General features: G+C 29.1%; 1 protein-coding gene across 1 annotated transcript in view; it reads right to left on the minus strand.

The window, feature by feature from the left end:
- MS3_00004204 (uncharacterized protein) overlaps positions 1–20,973 on the minus strand; it is a gene marked incomplete at its 3' end in the record, with an annotated part of 131,901 nt that overhangs the window by 55,677 nt on the left and 55,251 nt on the right. The window contains exon 12 of the mRNA XM_012942191.3: positions 1,766–1,940. Within this exon, the coding sequence (XP_012797645.1) occupies positions 1,766–1,940 (175 nt within the window). The remainder of the gene's footprint in view (positions 1–1,765; positions 1,941–20,973) is intronic.

The raw sequence follows: 20,973 nt of genomic DNA on the forward strand, positions 1-20,973 counted from the left end.
TTCAGAATGAGTTTTGTGGAGATTCTTAGGAAATTTCACAGGTTGAAATCATGAGTCAATTGAAGCTAGACCACCATGGATAACCTGGAAGCACTGGATGGCCGTTTCGTCCTAGTATGGGACTCCTCGGCAGTGCGCATCCACGAACCCGCCCCCACGGGATTCGAACCCAGGACCTACTGGCTTCGCGCACGAGCACTTAACCATTAGACCACTGAGCCGACACCCAACGGTGTTAATGTCCAGTGCTTCCAGGTTTTCCATGGTGGTCTAGGTTCAATTGACTCATGATTTCAACCTGTGAAATAATATATTTGTGTAAAAAATATGAAAGATTAAAACAGTACTGATTTGAAGATTGAATCTAATACCTGAAATGTTCTTGATGAAAAAAAGGATGAAAGAAACAAACAACATGAATGACTCACAAAATAAATGTAACAGCATTTTCTCTTGTTTTATTTGATAACAATTCTGGTCAGTTTTAGTGTGATGATTGTATAATTGATTAGGTTGTCTTCAATAATAAAACAGATTGTTGTGTGAACACAGTCCTTTCACTTATGACTTTTCAAAGTTTATTAAGGAATTCTATGTGTAATATCAACATAAACTTTAAATTAAGATATTTTATTACAAACAGAAAAATAACAACATGTGTTGGACATTTCAAATAGGTAGAATCAAATCTAAATTAAAATAGTTTTTTGTTAATTCGCTACTATAATTATTTATATGTAATAAGTGAAAAGTTTTCAAACTAATTCACAAAGACTTCTAATAATGTATATATAGATTGGATTGTTATGTAGAAGCAAAAAAAAAAAAATTGTATTGAAAAACCATAGAAAAATTCCAAATAAATTGTAGAACAACCGTATGATCTGTTACATATAATTATTGGACACAACGATCACAATTATTACAACTAATTAAGGGTTTGTACGAAAACAGCAAATAATTTGTTATGTTAATTCATTTCTGATTCTTTATAGTTGATTTAACACTTCTTAATAAAACAACTGTAATAGATTTATTAGATAGAAACTAACTAAAATAACAAAAACAGAAATAAAGACCATGTTTACTCGGTAATGTATTTTTTACGCGTAATCAGTGATCAATACGTTACTGTTCAATGTATTGATTCATTTGAACAATAAATTTTAGACTACGGTCAATAAAGGAGATCGATTCACGAGAAAATAAATTAAACACCCAATTATTATTTCGGCTTACTAATACTAAATATTTCATCTGACGAGCACGATCTAGTATTTGATGTTAAGTGGTTGGGAATAGATAGTAGGAAACCCTTTATCTAGATGCAATGCTAGTTATTAATCGTCAGCGAGACCTATCTATAGCCTTCAGAGAACTGATACTTCAAGTGTCATCTAGTTTTATATTTTTAGATTTTGTTGTTGCCATTTTATGACATCAACTAACCTTCTTAAGGATTGAAATATTTTCAAGTACTGACAACTAACTAACATATGTAGTAAAGCCGGGTTTCTGCGAATTGATATAAGTTCTCTTGCAATTTGCATATGGTCGAAGATCAATAACTGCATTTATATGTGTCTGACTATCAATTAAGCTTTGCTTATTCCATTACATTATGAGCACGATGTTAATTTTCAAACTTATTGGTTTATAAGTAGAATACATATTGTTATACTCCTTTTCTTGTAACGATTATTAAAAATACAAAATAAATACAAACCAGAGATAAGTTTTAAACAAAAAACACAATGAAACGTACATGGTTATCAGAGGAGTTAGATGATCTATTGAAGCAATTAGTATACCCAGTTGTGCAATACCATAACAGAGTAGTTGTGCACGTAATGGTTCACCACGTTTTGTAATCACTTTGAATACATCCAAGAATGGCATAACATTGTCTTGAGCAATGGCCTGTAGAAGTCTTGGTGCTCCTAGACGGAGTGTTTAAGAAAAGAATATAGAAAATGAAATATTATTACACTTTACCCAATGCTGGAATCTCCTATAAACAATTAAATAAAATGTTTTAGAACAAAATTAACTAAATAATTAGGCAATTATCGGAATGGCATATTGAATAACATTGAATGTTTTGAAGGAAATTGGTTAACACTTATGCATATGTTAGATTTAGTGATATTAACTAATGCAGTTAAATTTGATATATTCTCATACAATATCGTTTACAGTTAAAGAAGATTAGTTATATGTTACGAAGTCACTGAATACAAAAGATGATAAAACTTACATAAAAAAGAATTATTGAAAGCTTTTTCTGCAGAAAATAAATTCATTGTCTGATAAACTTACTTCCATAGTATACTTTTAATAGAAACTAACAGGCCATACTTCCAATGGTATTTGTATAACCGACATATTACTTATTGCAGTAACCAACGTTAAAATGTGGCCTTTTTTATATTGCTCTCTTTATTCCATTTCTTTTTTCATGAATAAACATATTTTTTACTGTTTATTTTCTTTCTTACCTTCATACGTCACATAATAAACTACAATTGTCTCTCCGTCTTATCATTGTTCAATTCTACTGTTATTATCAATTAAATACGAAATTTTAGAAAAATAGAACATTGTAGAAAAGGACCCCGCAATTAATATAGTATTTTTTTACATTAGATCTGATCAACAAACATAAGGTTTCATGATTTCACTGAGAAAGTAACGTTAAACATTCGATCAACTTTTTGCATGCAAGAAAAATATCACTACCGACTGAATATATGTAAAGTTATTGTACAGAAAAAAATTTATTTCAATAAGCAACATAATTTAATGGGTCATATTTCTAGTTGAATATCTAATGAATTTGTGTATGTTGTTTTGTTGTTAAATAGAGAAAGAAAAATACAATACAGTAATTATATATTGATAAAATGAGATTATTATTTTGTTTTGTTTGATTAGTTCTTGTAAAACTCATTTGTTAAATAAACATTTTCTAGTGAATATATGTAATTAATAGCAAATAAAACTTTTAAACGGTTCATTGGTATTACATTTATACGGATTATGATAATATGAATAATAATAATAATAATAATACAATCAAGGGAAGTGGACTATTCAATATTTAAAGGATGAAAAAGAATAACTAAACGGATTGAGTCACGAATTAGAAAAGAGTGAAATTGGAGCAGAAAATTTAGGAAAAAAAGAGAAACTAATGTATATGAGGAGCAATATCATGTACAAGCAAATAGATTAATGAAAATTTTAGATGGCAATAAGTATGAGTTTAATAAACTCAAAAAAAAACAACTACAGTATTCCGATGTAATATATATTTCCCAGAATAATAATCGATATATTTTATATAAAAATACATAGGATAGATGGAAAAGCTTATCAAGTACTATTTATCGAAGTATATTTTCTACTCTCAAATAATAAACTGATAGAAATCTTAGTATTGGAATATATACATATCAAAATGATAAGAAACCAAAGCGTAAAACCATTTCAATAAGAATGGACACGAAACGATAGCATAGAAATCGGTTTACATAATATACTGATACAAATGCTAGATATAATAGTCTTTTGTAACACTATATTTTTCTACTAAAGAATATTACTTATGTATGTAAACGCAATTTGTTGATGAGAAATTTTAACTAGAAAATCGAAATGAAAGTAAAAATCAAAAGAGCAGATATTTTTTCCTTTTAATTTACTAAATCTGATTCAATGTACGTTATTGAAGCATGATTTTAATGTTAATAGTTCAGACCAGTTTAATGGTATACTATCAGAAACGTGTAGCTCACAATCAACAAACTATTTATCGAAAAATACACTGCATTATAGATATTATTCAACATGAAGCATCAAGTATCCACCAATCATCAGAATAAATACAACAGAATGTTTTGTGTAGCTTTGAGAAAATTGCAACTTTGGAACGTGTTCAAAATTACACCTGTGTGTCTAACGAAGATCATTCAGTCGGTCATATCATATGACCTGGTGTGTATGTACATCGATTCAATTTGTTCAACCCAATTGGCGCAGAAATATAAAATAAATTAGTAAAATAAAAACAAGCCTTATGAGAAGTTTATAATCTCAGGATTTTGGGGACGAAAAGGAATAGATGCACCTGCTCTATTGAGAACGATTTTGATCCATTTTATTGAATGTCTCTAACCATTGGTTATGATAGTCACACAGAACCCAACAAGGTGGTCTACCCTTATTCATGTGACTCAAGCCAATTGTTAATTACTTCATGGACTGATGCCATGTTTAGTGTGGCCGCCCTCTAGCTTTATTGAGACTGTTTTCGCACCAGAAAAAGTTGCCCATGGAGGTAAGCGGTGGTTTGGTATACGAAACAGTTGATGGAAATTTACTACCTTATTAATCGATTTACCATTCTTAACTCAGGGCATTAATTAGTACGTGGTCCCAAAATACTCGAGTAATGCTTTGTAGATACCTATGATCGAATACCAGTAACCTAGGAATATCCTCTACTCTTAATGGCCATGTTTTACAAGACGCCTTTATCACAAGTGACGCAAATGGGCAGAAGCTAATTGGACTTTCTGAATCCGCGCCGGGGTTTAGTCAGATACTAGGCCATCAGTACTGACGAGACTTCCATGATAAGTGAAGCGGTCGATTCACTTAACTAATTCACTATTTATAGTTAGTCCAGGTGCTGAAACAAAACGTTTTATTTCGAGGAAGAAAGCCACATTCCAGACGTGCATGTGTTGATGATTAAGGTGATCAGAAGACTGTGCACTTTGTCAACGTCTTCGCCATGGTGTTGACTTCGGCTTCATTTTAACTTTCATGAGTATACATAAATTTTAAACATCTTTTATGGATATCAAGCAATCAATCTTACATAATTTTCAGTACGGTTATACCATTCCGCGTTTCTTATTCTCAAATGAATCACCAGGTATCCGAGAATTTTAGCCTAGCTGGTGTTTCATATTATAGAAAAAATATTTGCGAATGAAAGCCTGTAGAGATTGATTAATTCCCAACTTCGTCTGGCTTAGAAAATGGAATTAGTAAGAAAAAAGTTTACAAACCAAGAAACGATTGAAAAACGTTTTATTCTACTTTGTAACTTAACAGCAATATATGCAGGAAACTTAACATGAAATCGAAATTAGATGTATGCCCGATAATAATCATGATGTCTAGTGAATAATAGAGTTAAAATCAAATCGTCTACCATTTCGAAAACATACATTTTGATCAATATTGACTTAAACTCAATTTTCTGATAGCGACCATATAAAAATACACAACCTCATCATATGGACTTGGATTCCCCAAAGTGTATTCACCTTTAGTAGTAATCAAGCAACATGAGATGAAATAAAAAAAAATTGTGAATTTTACCGCATCAAGAAGAGAAAAGAAAATGTAAAACATCACATTGTTTATCGTCAATAAATATACGTATATCTATTTGAAAAAAATCTTAAAAATTGACTAACATTCAAACTGCTTCTGGTAAAATTAAACGTGAACATACAAACAACTTAACCATTATAAAATTAAGGGAAATACTATTTAAAAGATAGAATTTACAAAATGCGGAATTTAAAAATAGCCGAAGAAAAAATCAACTAAATAGAATGAAGTATAACGTCTTTGATGTTTACGTGTAAGAAAATAAGAAACAAAGAAAGAGGAACACAGTTTGGAAGATTGCTAATTTTTACTACAAAAACAAAAGACTCAGGATTAGTTAAAATCCAAATGTAATGAAAAATGTAAATTAAGTTCACTTAATAAAAACACTTTTAAATAATAAATAATAAAGGGTAAAATGGAGAGAAAACTTAATAAACAATAAAATGATACAAATTAAGGATTAAAGGAAAAATCACACAATAATAATTAATTTAAAAATTACATTTACTAATGCTTTATAAGAATAAATAGTTTTAACTATTTAAAATAACTTTTACTTAATGTAGTTTATTACAGATTCCACAATGAAAGTGAATACATAATAATTCTTCTGATTTGGAGTCACAAAGTTTCCAAAGTCACGAAAAACCATTTCTGCCTACACAAAACTCAGATTAGAATAGATGTAACAAACAGCAATAATATGAAGAAAAGGAAATTGAAAACTGTTTTTAACTACTGTTACATTGGTAAAGTAATATGTGAAAAATGTTATGGCAACAACTCTATACAGTTATCGATACTGAAAGTTAAATTCACACTAATGTTGAGTATCAAATTACTTATCTGAGTGTTTACGCTGTATTCTACAGGGAACAGAAGTAAATCACATAAAAGCACAAAGTTAAGTTAATATCATCGACTTAGACATGTGTTCGTTTATTCAGCTTCCTACACAGATTAATATGACCTCAAGTGCTTAACTAATAAAACCAATAAATGTGATACAGATTTAATGAATTCATTGATGCTAAATCAGCTCGCTAGACGATGAAATGCATACATCATCGTTATCTCAATAAAATGGAATTTAATATTTCGTTGTGCCATTTCGATTGGAAATTTATCTGATTATATCAAGAAATGTATACATAAAAATATTCTTTACCAACACTTTTAAAGAGATATCTTAACACGAAGCATAGACAGGTTGAAAAAAAGACATTACTATATAGTTAAGAGGCTTAAGTAAAAGATAAGAATAGTAATTTAACGAACAAAATATTTGGAAATTACATACATCAAAGTGTTGAGTAGTGATGAAAAATCTGGATAAAAATAACAGAACAAAACCAAATGTATGGAAGATATCTGTCCACTTGTTGAGCAAGAAAAAAAGGTAAAGTCATTCGAGTGCACTTATGCACAGTGCAAAATGACAATAAAATATTGATCTAATGGTTCTTGATTTTCAACGGTTTAATAGTTGACTGAACTGATTAAAACAATGTTCAAGATTTTTGTTACTTAAATAAAAGAGTATGATTAAAAACGGTGTTTTGTATCAATTATATTCAGTGTACAAAATTAATTGTTTTAATTACAATCCTATAAATTTCATATTGAACATAACGTATCAAAATGTATCATAATCCGAAACAAAACAATAAACCAAAATCATTTCTATTGGCAGAAGAACAATTCATGAATACTTTTGCTTTTTTTTTCTTGTTTGACACTATTATTCAATGAAAGAGTCTGACAAAAAATATCAGTGTATACACAAAAGCGTTTCCATATAACCTGATTTATGGAAGTATAGGGTTATATTATATATATTCATGTTTAGAACAAATCCTTAAAGTAGATTATATACGTCGACCAATTCGTCAATAAAATAATACCGCAATATGAACTCATTAAAAATATAAACAAAAAAAAGATATCAGACGGTTAATACTACAGTGTGACTCTTGAAAAGTAGTTTAATTAACCAAACATGAAGTTTCCATATTATGAAATTTGATATAAACTATGTAAAGACATTGTTTAGTTTGTAAGTGTATAAAACGTTATCACTTTGAACCATTTGTCGAAATCTATTTCTCAGCAAAAGAGGTAGTTTAAAAAAATTTAAATGATAGGATTATTTCGACGGTAGAAAGTTAGGACTGTCATATTATTATCGAACAGATGTGCATAGGATGTCTTTTTAGTGAAACATGTGATTGCATCAGGTGACAAAGCAATTACTATAGTAATCTGGAGAAAAAAACTGAAAACTTTAATCAGTCACCGAATGAATAGACTAAAACAATACTGTAACAGCCCGTAAACCCAAAAGAGTAACGAACAATCTGAAATTCAATCATTTCTGAACTTATAAGTGCATATCTATATAGTAAAACAGTGAAACTAATTTACTGTTTGAAAACCGAAACGCAAACATACCGAATGGGATGAATAAAATTAGAAAAAAAAGGGCGTAAAGACAACAAATTTCAAATTAATGGCTGCTATTTTTATCCTATATATTCACGCAAATAGGTTAAAGCATATATATATATATATATATATATATATATATATATATATATATATATATATATATATATACAAATAATGAGATTAGATGGTGGCTGTAGGTAGTCGACAAGAAACCCTGGACCCAGGTTTCGTGTTACTTGGCACTCGTCAGCAAGGTGTACTTGTAACCTTGAGGGAAATGGTGCTCCCTGGCGGATTGCATACCGTGTCACCCAACTTTACAGTCAGAGACGTTACCACTGAGCTATCCGGGCCGTACACAAATTATCCAACTAATCTATACCATGAAATCATTGCCGTGTGTTATAAGCTAAACATAATTGAACAGTTACAATAAAGAAATTCATAGTTTTAACAATATGCAAGACGATTTTTCCTGAAAGCTGCCCTTATGTTCTTTCATTTCTTATGCAGTGCAACTTTATTATTATTACTATTTACGTAAGCTACAATTCATAACACTTGCAAATTAATTAATTTGTAGTAAGTAAAAAGTTGAACTAACAAATACAATGTAGTTTGAACGGTGTAAAAGAGGAAATTGTAATTTTTTGGCTTAACAATACGTATGCGACTGTTAGTTGGGAAAAATATAACAATTATATACAATAAACAAGCGAATGTTATTTAATAAACATGATTATTTGATATTTCACAATAAGTAACCAAGATCATTAAACAAAAAAGTGTATAAAATGAATATCTGGGATTATGAAAGTTCTTTATTGTATTGTAATTTGTCGAAAACGTGTTAATTTAGATTCGATTAGATCAATTTTGAAATACATTTCACTTGAAATTTGAAGATTATCTACGTCTGATTTTTAACTATAACAGTTATCTTAATGATTTCAAGTAAAGTCTATCAGAAATCATGTAAAGTTCCGTAAAATATGAATACAACATAAGAAAAATTAAAATTAAATTAAAAACAGGTTATAAAACAAAATCTAAACAAAAAACTGTGATTTCTTTATTTTACTATGGAATAAATTGCTGAAAACAACTCAATAGGTAATTTTTTTGAGCGAAGTTCTCATATCAGATTATAACATTAGCATTAGTATATTAGTATATTTTGATAGTGACTAGCAGCGGAATCAAAGATGAACATTTCATCCTTGTTAAGAGTCCCTAGCTAGATATATATCCATTCTAACTCAAATATACACATTATGACTTGGTTTTGCTGCCTATCACGACCAATCCGACTAGGTTATAAGCTACTGAAACTAGGTAGCCACTTACGCGTTTAACTGGTATGATGTTAATTTGTAAAAGTTGGGATTGCTTAGTTGTTGATATTAAGGCGTTAATTGTGATCAGTTCCTATTACGATAAATGTATTGGAAATAAAACTTGTAACAAGACGACTAAATTGAGGCATCAACTTATAAGGATTGTGTACATTATCGAAAACTGATCAGGATTAGATTATCAATAATAGCAACAGATAACGTGCACACTAACGAAAAAATAAATATCAAAAGTTGTTTGTATGTCTTTACAAATCTTCAGATATAATAATTACAAGGCTTTTATTCTTCCAACTATTCAAACATTATACACTACTCTCTTGACATCTAAATTGAAAGTGTACTAATATTTCCATAGTTTTAATCACATAAAGGTCAAGCTAGACCATCACTGGAAGCCACAAAGCAATCTTCAGAAGTGTGAGTCCTTGAATCTACCACGAGAAACCAAAACTGTGGGCTTTTTCTTACGAAGAAACATTGAGACCACTAAGCCAGAATATAATGATATGAATGGTTAATGTCAACTGATTCACACATGAGACAGATGTAGTAATGAACGCCAATGGAAAGATTCAAATAACTTATAAAAAATGAATAAAAGTTCATATCACTGAACAAGCCAGTGGCTATCTAGACTCAGTATTTTAGTGGATAAAACAATGACACATAAAGCGAAAATTAAGGTTTCTAATCCTGATGTGAATATCAAATCTAGGATGCACACGCACGAGTCCCAAGTATAATGAATCGCGTCTGCTGAATTACACTGCTAGCCAAAATCAAATTCCGATAATTATGAGACATTTTTATTAGAATTTATGTTCTCTGATTCCGTTGTACTAGATAAAACAATTTTATAATCAATTTAGATGGAAAATCAAAATAAAGCGTTTTATAGCATTAATTAAGAAATCAAGCTCATGAATTGTAAAGCAAAGACATATTAGATAACTTGTCATAATTTTAATAAGATTGAGTTACGACATTCTACCGTTTGTGTAATTTCAACAAACATGTTACAAGAAATTTAAATCTAAAAAAGACTGCATTTCATTGATACATATACTTGCTGATTACCAATATATATCATGGTGAAAACCACCGATAATGCTTGAATAATAATCTATTCACAGTATCCCTTCAGTTTTAGCGAATCAAATGTTATTGATGATAATGCATCAATATAAAATCGACTCCACCTGATAATTCTTTAGGTAAAGATATGTAGTACTTCAATGCAAAGTCATTTCGGACATTTGTAAACGTGTCAACTTCACACCATGAAAATACAGTTGTTGTGTTAAATGACAGATTATTTTTATGAAACCTATAGAATCATGTAGTAATAATATGCTGAAAAATTACATGATTACGGTAAACATATAAAAGATGGAATAATCAAAACTCCTTTATGAATTTTATTTGTGCAAGTTTGCATTTTCCCGTTGTTGATGACTCCGATGGAATAGTCCTTATTGGCATATATTCACTCTAAACGGATTATCTCGATAATACTGTCTAATCACAAGTTTCTATTAAAGTTGAACAGCAGCTAGAATTGAAACACAGAAAACACTTTTGAGTCTCAGTGTAAACATCAAAACTGAGATGTAAATACATCCAGTTAACAAGTCCAACCTTTCATAAAATATATCATGAATGTAATATAAACACCAAATTTGCACCAGTTAAGTAAATTTATAACCTTATTCATGATAATTGAATGTGCTTATCAAATTTCATCATACATAGAATCAGTTGATAGAATAAAATAAAATTTTTCAACTAAATATATCAACCAAGTTACTCTATTGATATTACTGTAGTGAACGAGGACCAATTTATTGTTTATTGCTAAATCAAACAGTAGCTTTGCAACACATGAGAATCATATATTAGACACACCGTTTGCACATCTCCCTTCATTTGTTTATTACATAATTCATTTTTCCGACCATGCTTTGATTCTGATTGTTCCTTTCTGTATCTCATTCTACTGCTGGTAGACATTCCATGTACAATTCGTGCTTCATACTACTTCTGTCTGTCTACATAATTAGCGCACACCACAATATTATGAGTCAGAAAGTGTGACTCTGGAAATTTAACGAAGTCCAAAACCATGTAAGAGTAATTAACTCTTATATTTGAACAAATAATTAAAAAAAAGAACATTTGAAATTAAATAAATCAATTTGCAAGGCTGTCTACAGTTTTGTAGTATTAATTTAACACATTTAAACAATACTATAAGAAAAATAACAAGATGTATCTAGGTAACAGAAGTAAAATATAATGAGTATTATCTAAAAAGTATGTTACCTGGAATCTGCATTGAGACAAAATTTTATATTAGGGATCAATAAAACCTATTGCTGATACAAATTTATTGACATCAAGAAAACGAAAACCGTGTTGAAATGCGAATTTAAAACGCATACGAATTTCAGAATGATTAACAACTCTGATAAGTAAATATATAAGCCTTTATCATCATTAAATAATAGAGTTTGGAAGAAAATTTTCCGAAATGATAAAGAAATTAAATAAATTGAAGTACAAATTTAAAAATTAACTCTTCTTTTACTATAGAATATACTTCAGAAAATGGTAATAAAATCACTTTAAAAAATACTTTACTTAAATGTCCATATAGACAGTTATGAAAAGGTGCTGTGAGAGATTTACTGAAAATACTTGAAATAACATTTTTAGTGAATTTAGTAAAATTTATATATCCATAAAAATATTATCATATTGTTATTGTCCTTAAATATCAGTAGTGATGTGAAGATTGAGAGGATCGAATCGAGGAGAGGGGAGACAGAGAGTAATTGTTACGGCAATGGACGAACGATGAAGTTCGAGACAATTGATGGAGAATTTTCAAATGGAGTACTGAAGGTATAGTTTTCGTATTTGATGAAAGTACTCTGTAATTTTGTATTAAAACAATTGGTTGTCTCTTCTTTGTATCTTAATCTCATATACATTTTATTTACTACGATGAGGTGAATGCTTTTTAGTGTAACACAAGATCACAGTTATATAAAATTAATAATTGTTGCCGAACATATTTCGTTTCATTTTATTTTATCCCGATGACCAAATAAATAATTTTTCACTATTAAAAGCACATTTAAATGAATCACCTTATTTATCAGGTAGTGTTCATCACTTTTCTATTCACTTCAGATGACCTATTAAAAAAGTTAATTTACTATTATTTAAGTCCAATTTATTATATATCAGGGACACACATACACATATGCTTATATACAATCATGATCCAGGTGCATCCAGCTGACGAGTCCTAAATAGGATAAAATGCGCGTCCTGGATTACACTACTAGCCCCCATCTATCATTGCCTATAATCATGATTAACTTAATAACTAAACTTCCAATACATTAATCTTTTGACCTATATAAATAATTTTGCTTGTCATTTAGTATTACAACATTTTATTATCTTTAAAAATCTAGATTTTTTTGCAATTTATCTTTTGCATCATTATAAAATCCCATTTCATTCGTATACAGTCGTTATATACTCTGTTTTTCACTGTTATTATTTACTTAACCAATGAACTGAATTTTTAATGAATTATAATTTAAATAAATTTCCAATTAGAATAGGATATGTATATAGATGATGTGATGTAGAGAGTGGGGCAAATTGGTTGATAGTTTTTTTTAGAAAAAAAAATATCTAAAGAAAATAAACGAAATCCGTATAATTATTCTGGTTTACAATATTGTTTAATTATTCTTTCTCTGAGTTTATTTCTAAAAACAATAATAATCACTAAACTAGGACAAATAGCGTTCCAATTTATTCACTTAGTAAAAACGTCCTGAACTGTTTGTAGTCGTTTGAAGCAAAAGACATGAAACAGATATAAATATAAACATGTAAAGTGATAACTGGTTCAAGTCTAAAATTGATTATGTTGCAAAGCTACTGTTTGATTTAGCAATAAACAATAAATTGGTCTACTGCACCCAAGTCCTCGTTCACTACAGTAATATCAATAGAGTAACTTGGTTGATATATTTAGTTGAAAAATTTTATTTTATTCTATCAACTGATTCTATGTATGATGAAATTTGATAAGCACATTCAATTATCATGAATAAGGTTATAAATTTACTTAACTGGTGCAAATTTGGTGTTTATATTACATTCATGATATATTTTATGAAAGGTTGGACTTGTTAACTGGATGTATTTACATCTCAGTTTTGATGTTTACACTGAGACTCAAAAGTGTTTTCTGTGTTTCAATTCTAGCTGCTGTTCAACTTTAATAGAAACTTGTGATTAGACAGTATTATCGAGATAATCCGTTTAGAGTGAATATATGCCAATAAGGACTATTCCATCGGAGTCATCAACAACGGGAAAATGCAAACTTGCACAAATAAAATTCATAAAGGAGTTTTGATTATTCCATCTTTTATATGTTTACCGTAATCATGTAATTTTTCAGCATATTATTACTACATGATTCTATAGGTTTCATAAAAATAATCTGTCATTTAACACAACAACTGTATTTTCATGGTGTGAAGTTGACACGTTTACAAATGTCCGAAATGACTTTGCATTGAAGTACTACATATCTTTACCTAAAGAATTATCAGGTGGAATCTATTTTTAATTGATTGTTATACATATCTTTTCTACAAGTTGTTGTCCAATGTCAAAATTCTTGTTAGCATTATGCAAGAAGCTAGAAATAAATAAATGAACTTTTATGTTTGTTATGTCCACTAAAATCATTTTACTCCAATAATATTAAATTGGTAAATTCTCACAGACAGAAATACGTCAATATTTAAACATTTATCACCTAACTGTACTTTTGCTACCTTCAATTGTTTCCCAGTCAGTAAAATCTCTTTGTACAGAACTTAGTTTCACTTTACGAAAACATAGTCACATACGAATAATTTTCATAAATGCTAAAGTCATTAGATGCAAACTTCAACCATCCGTGACGAAAATGCTGAAAGTTGCTGAGATAAATAATCCATCAGAATGAAGAAAGAACAAAAAACAATATTCTCACTATGCCATCTAAATAGAGTGTGTGTCTATAGTTTTAAATTCGTTATGATGAAAAACTGATGAGGATATAATTATATCTGTTTCTCAGTATCTACATTTTTCATACACTAATTATTAAACATAACTCTGTGCTTATTAATCACATGAATATTAAGGTTAATTTTAATCACGTACTGATGTATGCTTAAATACTGTCACCTTAGATGATGGATTTTGTTTGGATTCAGTGTTCCTCATCATTAACACCTCATATGGCAAATTCTCAGTGAGAATAGTTTCCGAATAACGTTGTCCCAAATAATAAATCTTCTTGTCTTTAATGTATCTATCTGTTTATATCTATCACTTGGCGTACACTCATTAATTTCAATATGTATATAATTGGACAAAACAAATGAACTTGGGTAGTCATAATTCATCTAAATTGAATTCTTTTATAAATAAGCGTCAAAAAAGGAAACAGAATTACATAAAACAAATAATTTAAGAGAAAATTTATCTTAATATTGTATAAACTATAATGAATAAAAGAAAATTAGATTAACTAAACAGACTGAAGTTGAATAAATTTTGAATTCCATTTCACCTTGGCAATTAAGATGTAAAATGGGTTTTCATAAACTTTTCATGACTAAAAAATGTTTGAAACTCGGTTAATTAATTGCCTAAAGACAAGAAAATATAAGTGAATTATGTAAAAATATTTTTTATCATTTACAGATGTAATGAATAGCTTAACGTAAAAAAAATACTGAAAAATATAGACTCATGTAGTACAGAAAGGGACTACATAAAAGAACAACTGTTTACAATAACCAATGTGTCAGTGAGAAATGAGAATGATTACGGGATTTGAATGTGAACTGAGATTATAATCTATGAACGACCTTTGAGCGACGCTACATTGAACTCGATTATGTCCATTTACTTACTGGGTTATAAATTAGTTTGAGGAATCGGGATTTGGACTTACAGTTGTTTGTTAGGGTTAGGAGTTAGATTTAGGGTTTTGTCACGAACTGACATCAGTCTTGATGCCAAAGTGCTATTTGGCCAAATGGATGGATGAATTTCGCGCCTAAAGCCAAGACCTGCTTCATTTAAATATGATTGGTCTGTCCATAAACTGTAAATAATGTGAAAGTTTGAATCTCAAACAACCAACTAGGATTTAGGCAGCTAAGTAAGTAGGATTATTGTGCATACTACGGGTGATCATTATAACAGTGAAGTTGATGAAAAAGATGAACATAAAGTAGAACAAAATCATATCATAAGAGGTTTTTTTAATAGCTACTACATGTATAATGAGCGTAATTCATCACGACTTAGTAAAAATTGTCAAGCATGCGTTCGAAGAAAAACAATCACAGCAAATTTATCAACACTTATCGGAATAATTATGCGTAAAATCTTTATTCTACTAAAAATAACCGTTAGTGAATAACTCGAAAAAGTTTAACAGGCACACTGAGACAGTAAGACGAAAAAAATGTAAAAGAAAAAACTAATAGAAAATAAAGGAGAAAAGAGTTTAACGTATACAAACTTCCTACCTACTTCTCATGATTCCTTATTACTGCGTAAATTAAAACGTTACCTTTATCAAATCACATGATCCTTTGACTAGTAATGAGTAGTATTTCTATAGGAATAAATGAAGCTTTAATTATTTGGTTCAGTAATTTTCACTACATAAAATTAAATGAAGTTTTCCTTTATGCTAAAGTCATAGCGTACAGTTTAGAAATAAAATTGGATAATAATTTTCAATATTGATTTATCTGAATATTAAAATAGTAACACTTGTTCTTTTCCTTGAAAAAAATATCAAACAGTAATTTTCATACATAAATCGAAACATGTAGAGAGTCCTTTCGAATTAACTAGAGTTTAAATAAAGCCATTAAAATACCTAATAAAGTGCACATTCAGTCTATCAAATTGTAAAGAACTTAGATTAATCAAATAAATGATAGCGTTACTATTGTTCACTATAATAAAACTAATATTTTGACGTTCAATATATTATATCAGCGTATATTATGTATTCTTATGCTATATAACTGGTAAAAATTAACTACACACAGAAATAAAACATAACAATGTCAAATTCATTTCCAACATTTTAAGATTAGTAATTAATGAATTAAAACAAATAATGTTGAATAAGTGAATATTGTCAAAATCTTGTTATGAAAATATATTAACAATATGAGTAAATAAAGATCATTTTTAGGGACTTTCAAAAATGAACACAAGAAAATAGTTCATTTATCTATTTATATATGATTAGTTAACATGTTTTTAAAAAATGCTTCTGTAAATCTTTTAGCCCAAAATTTAGAACAATGCAGGAAATGAATGGTTTATTTAATGTCCATGGTACTATTTAAGCTTAAATTAATTCTCTCACTTATATACTTATTTATTCTTTAAAGAATCCAATTACGTTAAACTGCGAAACATGAGCGATTTGATATATTAAAATATATCACTAATACTTTCTAATTTTCTGGAATAATAATTGGTAATTCACAATTGAAATAATATTTGCATTCGGTGTTTTACCTTCAATAACTCCATTTGATGTAATAGCCAATTCACTAGTTGTAAGACAAAAATTTCACACAAAAGCAACAAAATGAAAGACTAATTCACTTCAAGAATCGTTTATAGGTGTATTAAGGAAACAAGTGAATCTATTGAGATGGTGGAGAAGATTTGTAGCTCAGGTGGATGATTTTGGTGGAGTTTTGTTCTCTGAGCTGGATGGTTTGGTCGTACTCCAGCTCAGAGAACAAAACTCCATCAAAAAGTGAATTTATTGTTTGTGAATTATAATTTGAACAATTTTTTTTTAACTAAACAAAATCCATTGTATAATTTAAAATGAAATAAAGAAAATTAAGTGAATGAAATCTTCTTCTTGACAATTGTATTGAGTCAAGCTTCACAATCGCACTTATGACTAATTAGTATACGGAGGTCTACAATAAAATAGATGTATCCTGAATCAATAAGGAAAGTGATTGGAAGTCTATCCAAGTATTAAACCGAATTGTGTAACAAACCGAAGTAAAAAATATATTACAGACAAAAGAGTGATGTCAACTTGGAGAATATTGAGAAACTATGAATAAATTATTTGCAAATAACAAATATAAAGGATTTATGTGATGGCCTAACGAATAAAGACAAATTATTAAGCTAAGGATATGTTAGGGAAGAAACACAACTGTTCATTTGATGAATGGGAAGGGGAAAACTAAATTTAATAATGCCTATTCAGTAAAGGTAAATGTATAATAACTATAGATTAATGAGTACGGAAGATAGAGTGGGATTAAGACCACGATAAAACAAGAGATTGGACATATAGCTTTGTACACAGAAATTAGGCTGAAATTATGGGGTTGCTTATTTCTCATTTACTCAATGAAAAAAAAAGATTCCACTGATTTTTTTTACTATCCGAAAAGTCGTTCATTTAGCGAAATTTCCATTCGGTAATCCAAGAATTAATACTTTTAAACTCAAAATGATTGGATCTTTTTCTGCTTTAAGAGTAATTATCTTCTTAATAAATTTATTCATAAAAACAAGGTCGTTATTGACAAAAATTTGCCGAAACTTGAACGGAAAACCTATCAAATAATAATTTATTTATCCAATCTTTTATATTAAATGAGGTGAAACAAACTAGCTGATTGTTCTACTGAATTTTGTTTACAAACTTATTCTCTGGATTAAGATATAAAATATATAATAACAATAAATATACGGACAAACAGTCATACACCACTTTCATCCAAACGTAGATCCAAAGTGTGTTATGATGCAAAATAGTATCAGTTAAATTATGAATAACGAATAACAACACAGTGAAACACTCGAAAATCAGGTCAGTATATTTACAATGTTGCCTCATGGAACTGATCATATTTAAGGTCAAATTATCAAATCACTCTCATTGTATGAATATATATATACATGCACATACATAGATAATGAAAATTGGCGGACACTTATTTATAGACATTTTAACACATCAAAAACAATATGAGAAAGAGAAAGGCGTAGCATAAGGATAAGATAGAAAGACGACAGATCAACATTTAGTTCATATTGGAATAAAAACATCTGAAAAGTGTAGTGCGTATGTGACTTTAGAGAATGCAACAAATGTCAAATACATTTATTAATGAAATCTAATGCATCGATCTATACAACAGGTTAGTAGGAAAGAAACAAATTTTAAAAGGAAAAATACGAAGACCAATTTTTTGTACAGTATTAATCATAATAAGATAGAGTGATCTACGTCATCTAAATCGAACAAGTTATTTACGTGACAAATGAAAATTAATCACATTTGTTTCATGATAAATTCTTCAAAAATAAAGGGTGTAGCAACGAGTTTTCTTTTAGGAAGATTTATCCTTCACACTGTACATTCGTAGATGTATAATGTTTCTTCCAAGAATTATAAAGATATGTTCCTTAATAGTGACAGGTATTTACTGATCATACCAACAGAGGGACAAAATAAAAAGCATGCAAAATTGTTTTCTTAAGTAATAAACTGAAAATGTAGTTTTTAAGAACTTAAATATGCACCAATAAGATGGATGGGCAAAAAGAATTGAGAAAAATGAGAAGATATGATGTTGAGGCTAAAATGAAATTTAATTAGAAAGGACATGGAAACAGAAATACACCACTTCTAAGTAGATAACCAGTAGAAAAAGACAGGGGAAAAGGTAATGGCTTTAGAAGACCATAATAGGAAAAGAGGTTGAATAAGTTCCTATAGTTTATGCAATCGTAACGTCTTTAAATGTGTTACATAAATGTATTGTTTTTTATATAAAACGACCCTTATTTTCTTTTTTGGTAATTGCCTTACAATATACGTTAATTGATATATAAATACCGATTCTTTGGATTTGTGAACAATTGTTACTAAACCAAATCGTAGCAAGTTGGAAAATCGACCATGCATACGATTATTAACCTGTTGTATTAAGCTGGTAAAGTCACGATAGTTATTTTATGCTAAGAGAATCATACAGTAGGAGACCATTCTCTATTATTTTATTCTACGGAATTTGACATATGATGAAATGAATTTGTATAAATATTTAGAACAACACATTGGTTTGCTTAAAACTTTACACTCCTAAACTTACAGAGTACACGATAACACTTTCAAATATTTGCCACTCAGGAAAATGGCTTTAACACAGCAGCCTGATCAGTTTAATCATTAAGTTTTCAATATCCTTGTGGGAAACGTAATCACAACAAACTTCCGATAAGTCAATTTTATGTAAAGTTTGAACTAATGACAACTACGAAGGCCATAAAAGAATCACAATTAAACTGATTAGTTCTGAGAATGCAGCCCCATCAAGAAATGCCCCCACTCTTTTGTTTTTACTATTACCTACATATTGTTTATCTAGACAACAACATAATTTTGATCTGACCTGAAGTTGCAAACATGAAAAAGAGATTTCCTTTAAACAATTATTTTGCAAAGTATGACGTCAGTTAGCTATTGTTATATTGCTTTGTAAAACATTGAACGAGATCGTAAAATTTGTCATTAAAAACTTTATGATTTGAAATCTGGAAGAAATAACACATTCAGTAGAGAGAAGCAGCCTAATACATAATATTAAAGACGAGTAATACACTTATTCAATCAACTTGGTATGGCTAAAAGTCAACGATAAAAAAAGATCCAATAAATGGCTACTGTGTTCTTTTCATAATAAAACATTTAGGTCAATAACATCATTTGTGTCATAAATATATTAAAAATCATGCTTCAAAATAAAATTATTTTGTTAAAAAAAATTTATTAGTATGAAAATAAGTGTCAGTTAAAAAAATTGAGGTTGATGAAAAAGAGGTTAAATTAGCGTGAGTTAAAAACCTTATAAAAGCTTGTAAGAACGATCATCAGAATTTTTCTCGGACTTGAGAGAAATGCAAGTAATTGTGGCTATTTCCTGGTTTAAGGCAGTAGAATGTAAGTTATTAGATTTAAACTCTATTTTTGTGAAACAAAACTGTTAATTAGTAGTTACAATGTCACGTAAGTTTTTAAGTGGTCTTACGTATGGATGAAAAAAGGAACTCCATTGATATTTTCATCACATTAATTATATAATAATGTTGTGAAATACTTCAGTTCAAATAAAAATAGAGTGGTTGGTTAACATTTTATTTGGACCACTAAAGAAAGCCTGTAGTAATAGGGTGGACTACTGATAAAAGAAAATCACGTTTGCAAGTGAACTGCCTAAACAAAACAATTGTTAAATGATTTTCATTAGTATGAAACAAATAAGATGAAAAACAACTTTAGTAATTAAGATGATTAAATTTGAACAGTTCTTTGAAGTAGCTAATTTTATCCACTTTCTAATATTTTCATTTTGATAACAGTGTAAAACATTTACTCTAAACTGGATCCATATATAATACGCCCAATGAATAAATGGAGATCATAAGAAGATAACTCAATAAATCGTTCCCATCCTCAATGAGCTACACATGGTTTTTGAAAAAAAGATGACAATTCTCTGTTTCCAATGTTTAAAACATATCTGAAGTTTTACATGTCTCTGGTTATATAGGCACCTTGTTATTACAAGTATATCTCAACTCC

Source organism: Schistosoma haematobium, chromosome ZW (genome assembly GCF_000699445.3).
Source record: "Schistosoma haematobium chromosome ZW, whole genome shotgun sequence".
NCBI classification, from domain to species: Eukaryota; Metazoa; Platyhelminthes; class Trematoda; order Strigeidida; family Schistosomatidae; genus Schistosoma; species Schistosoma haematobium.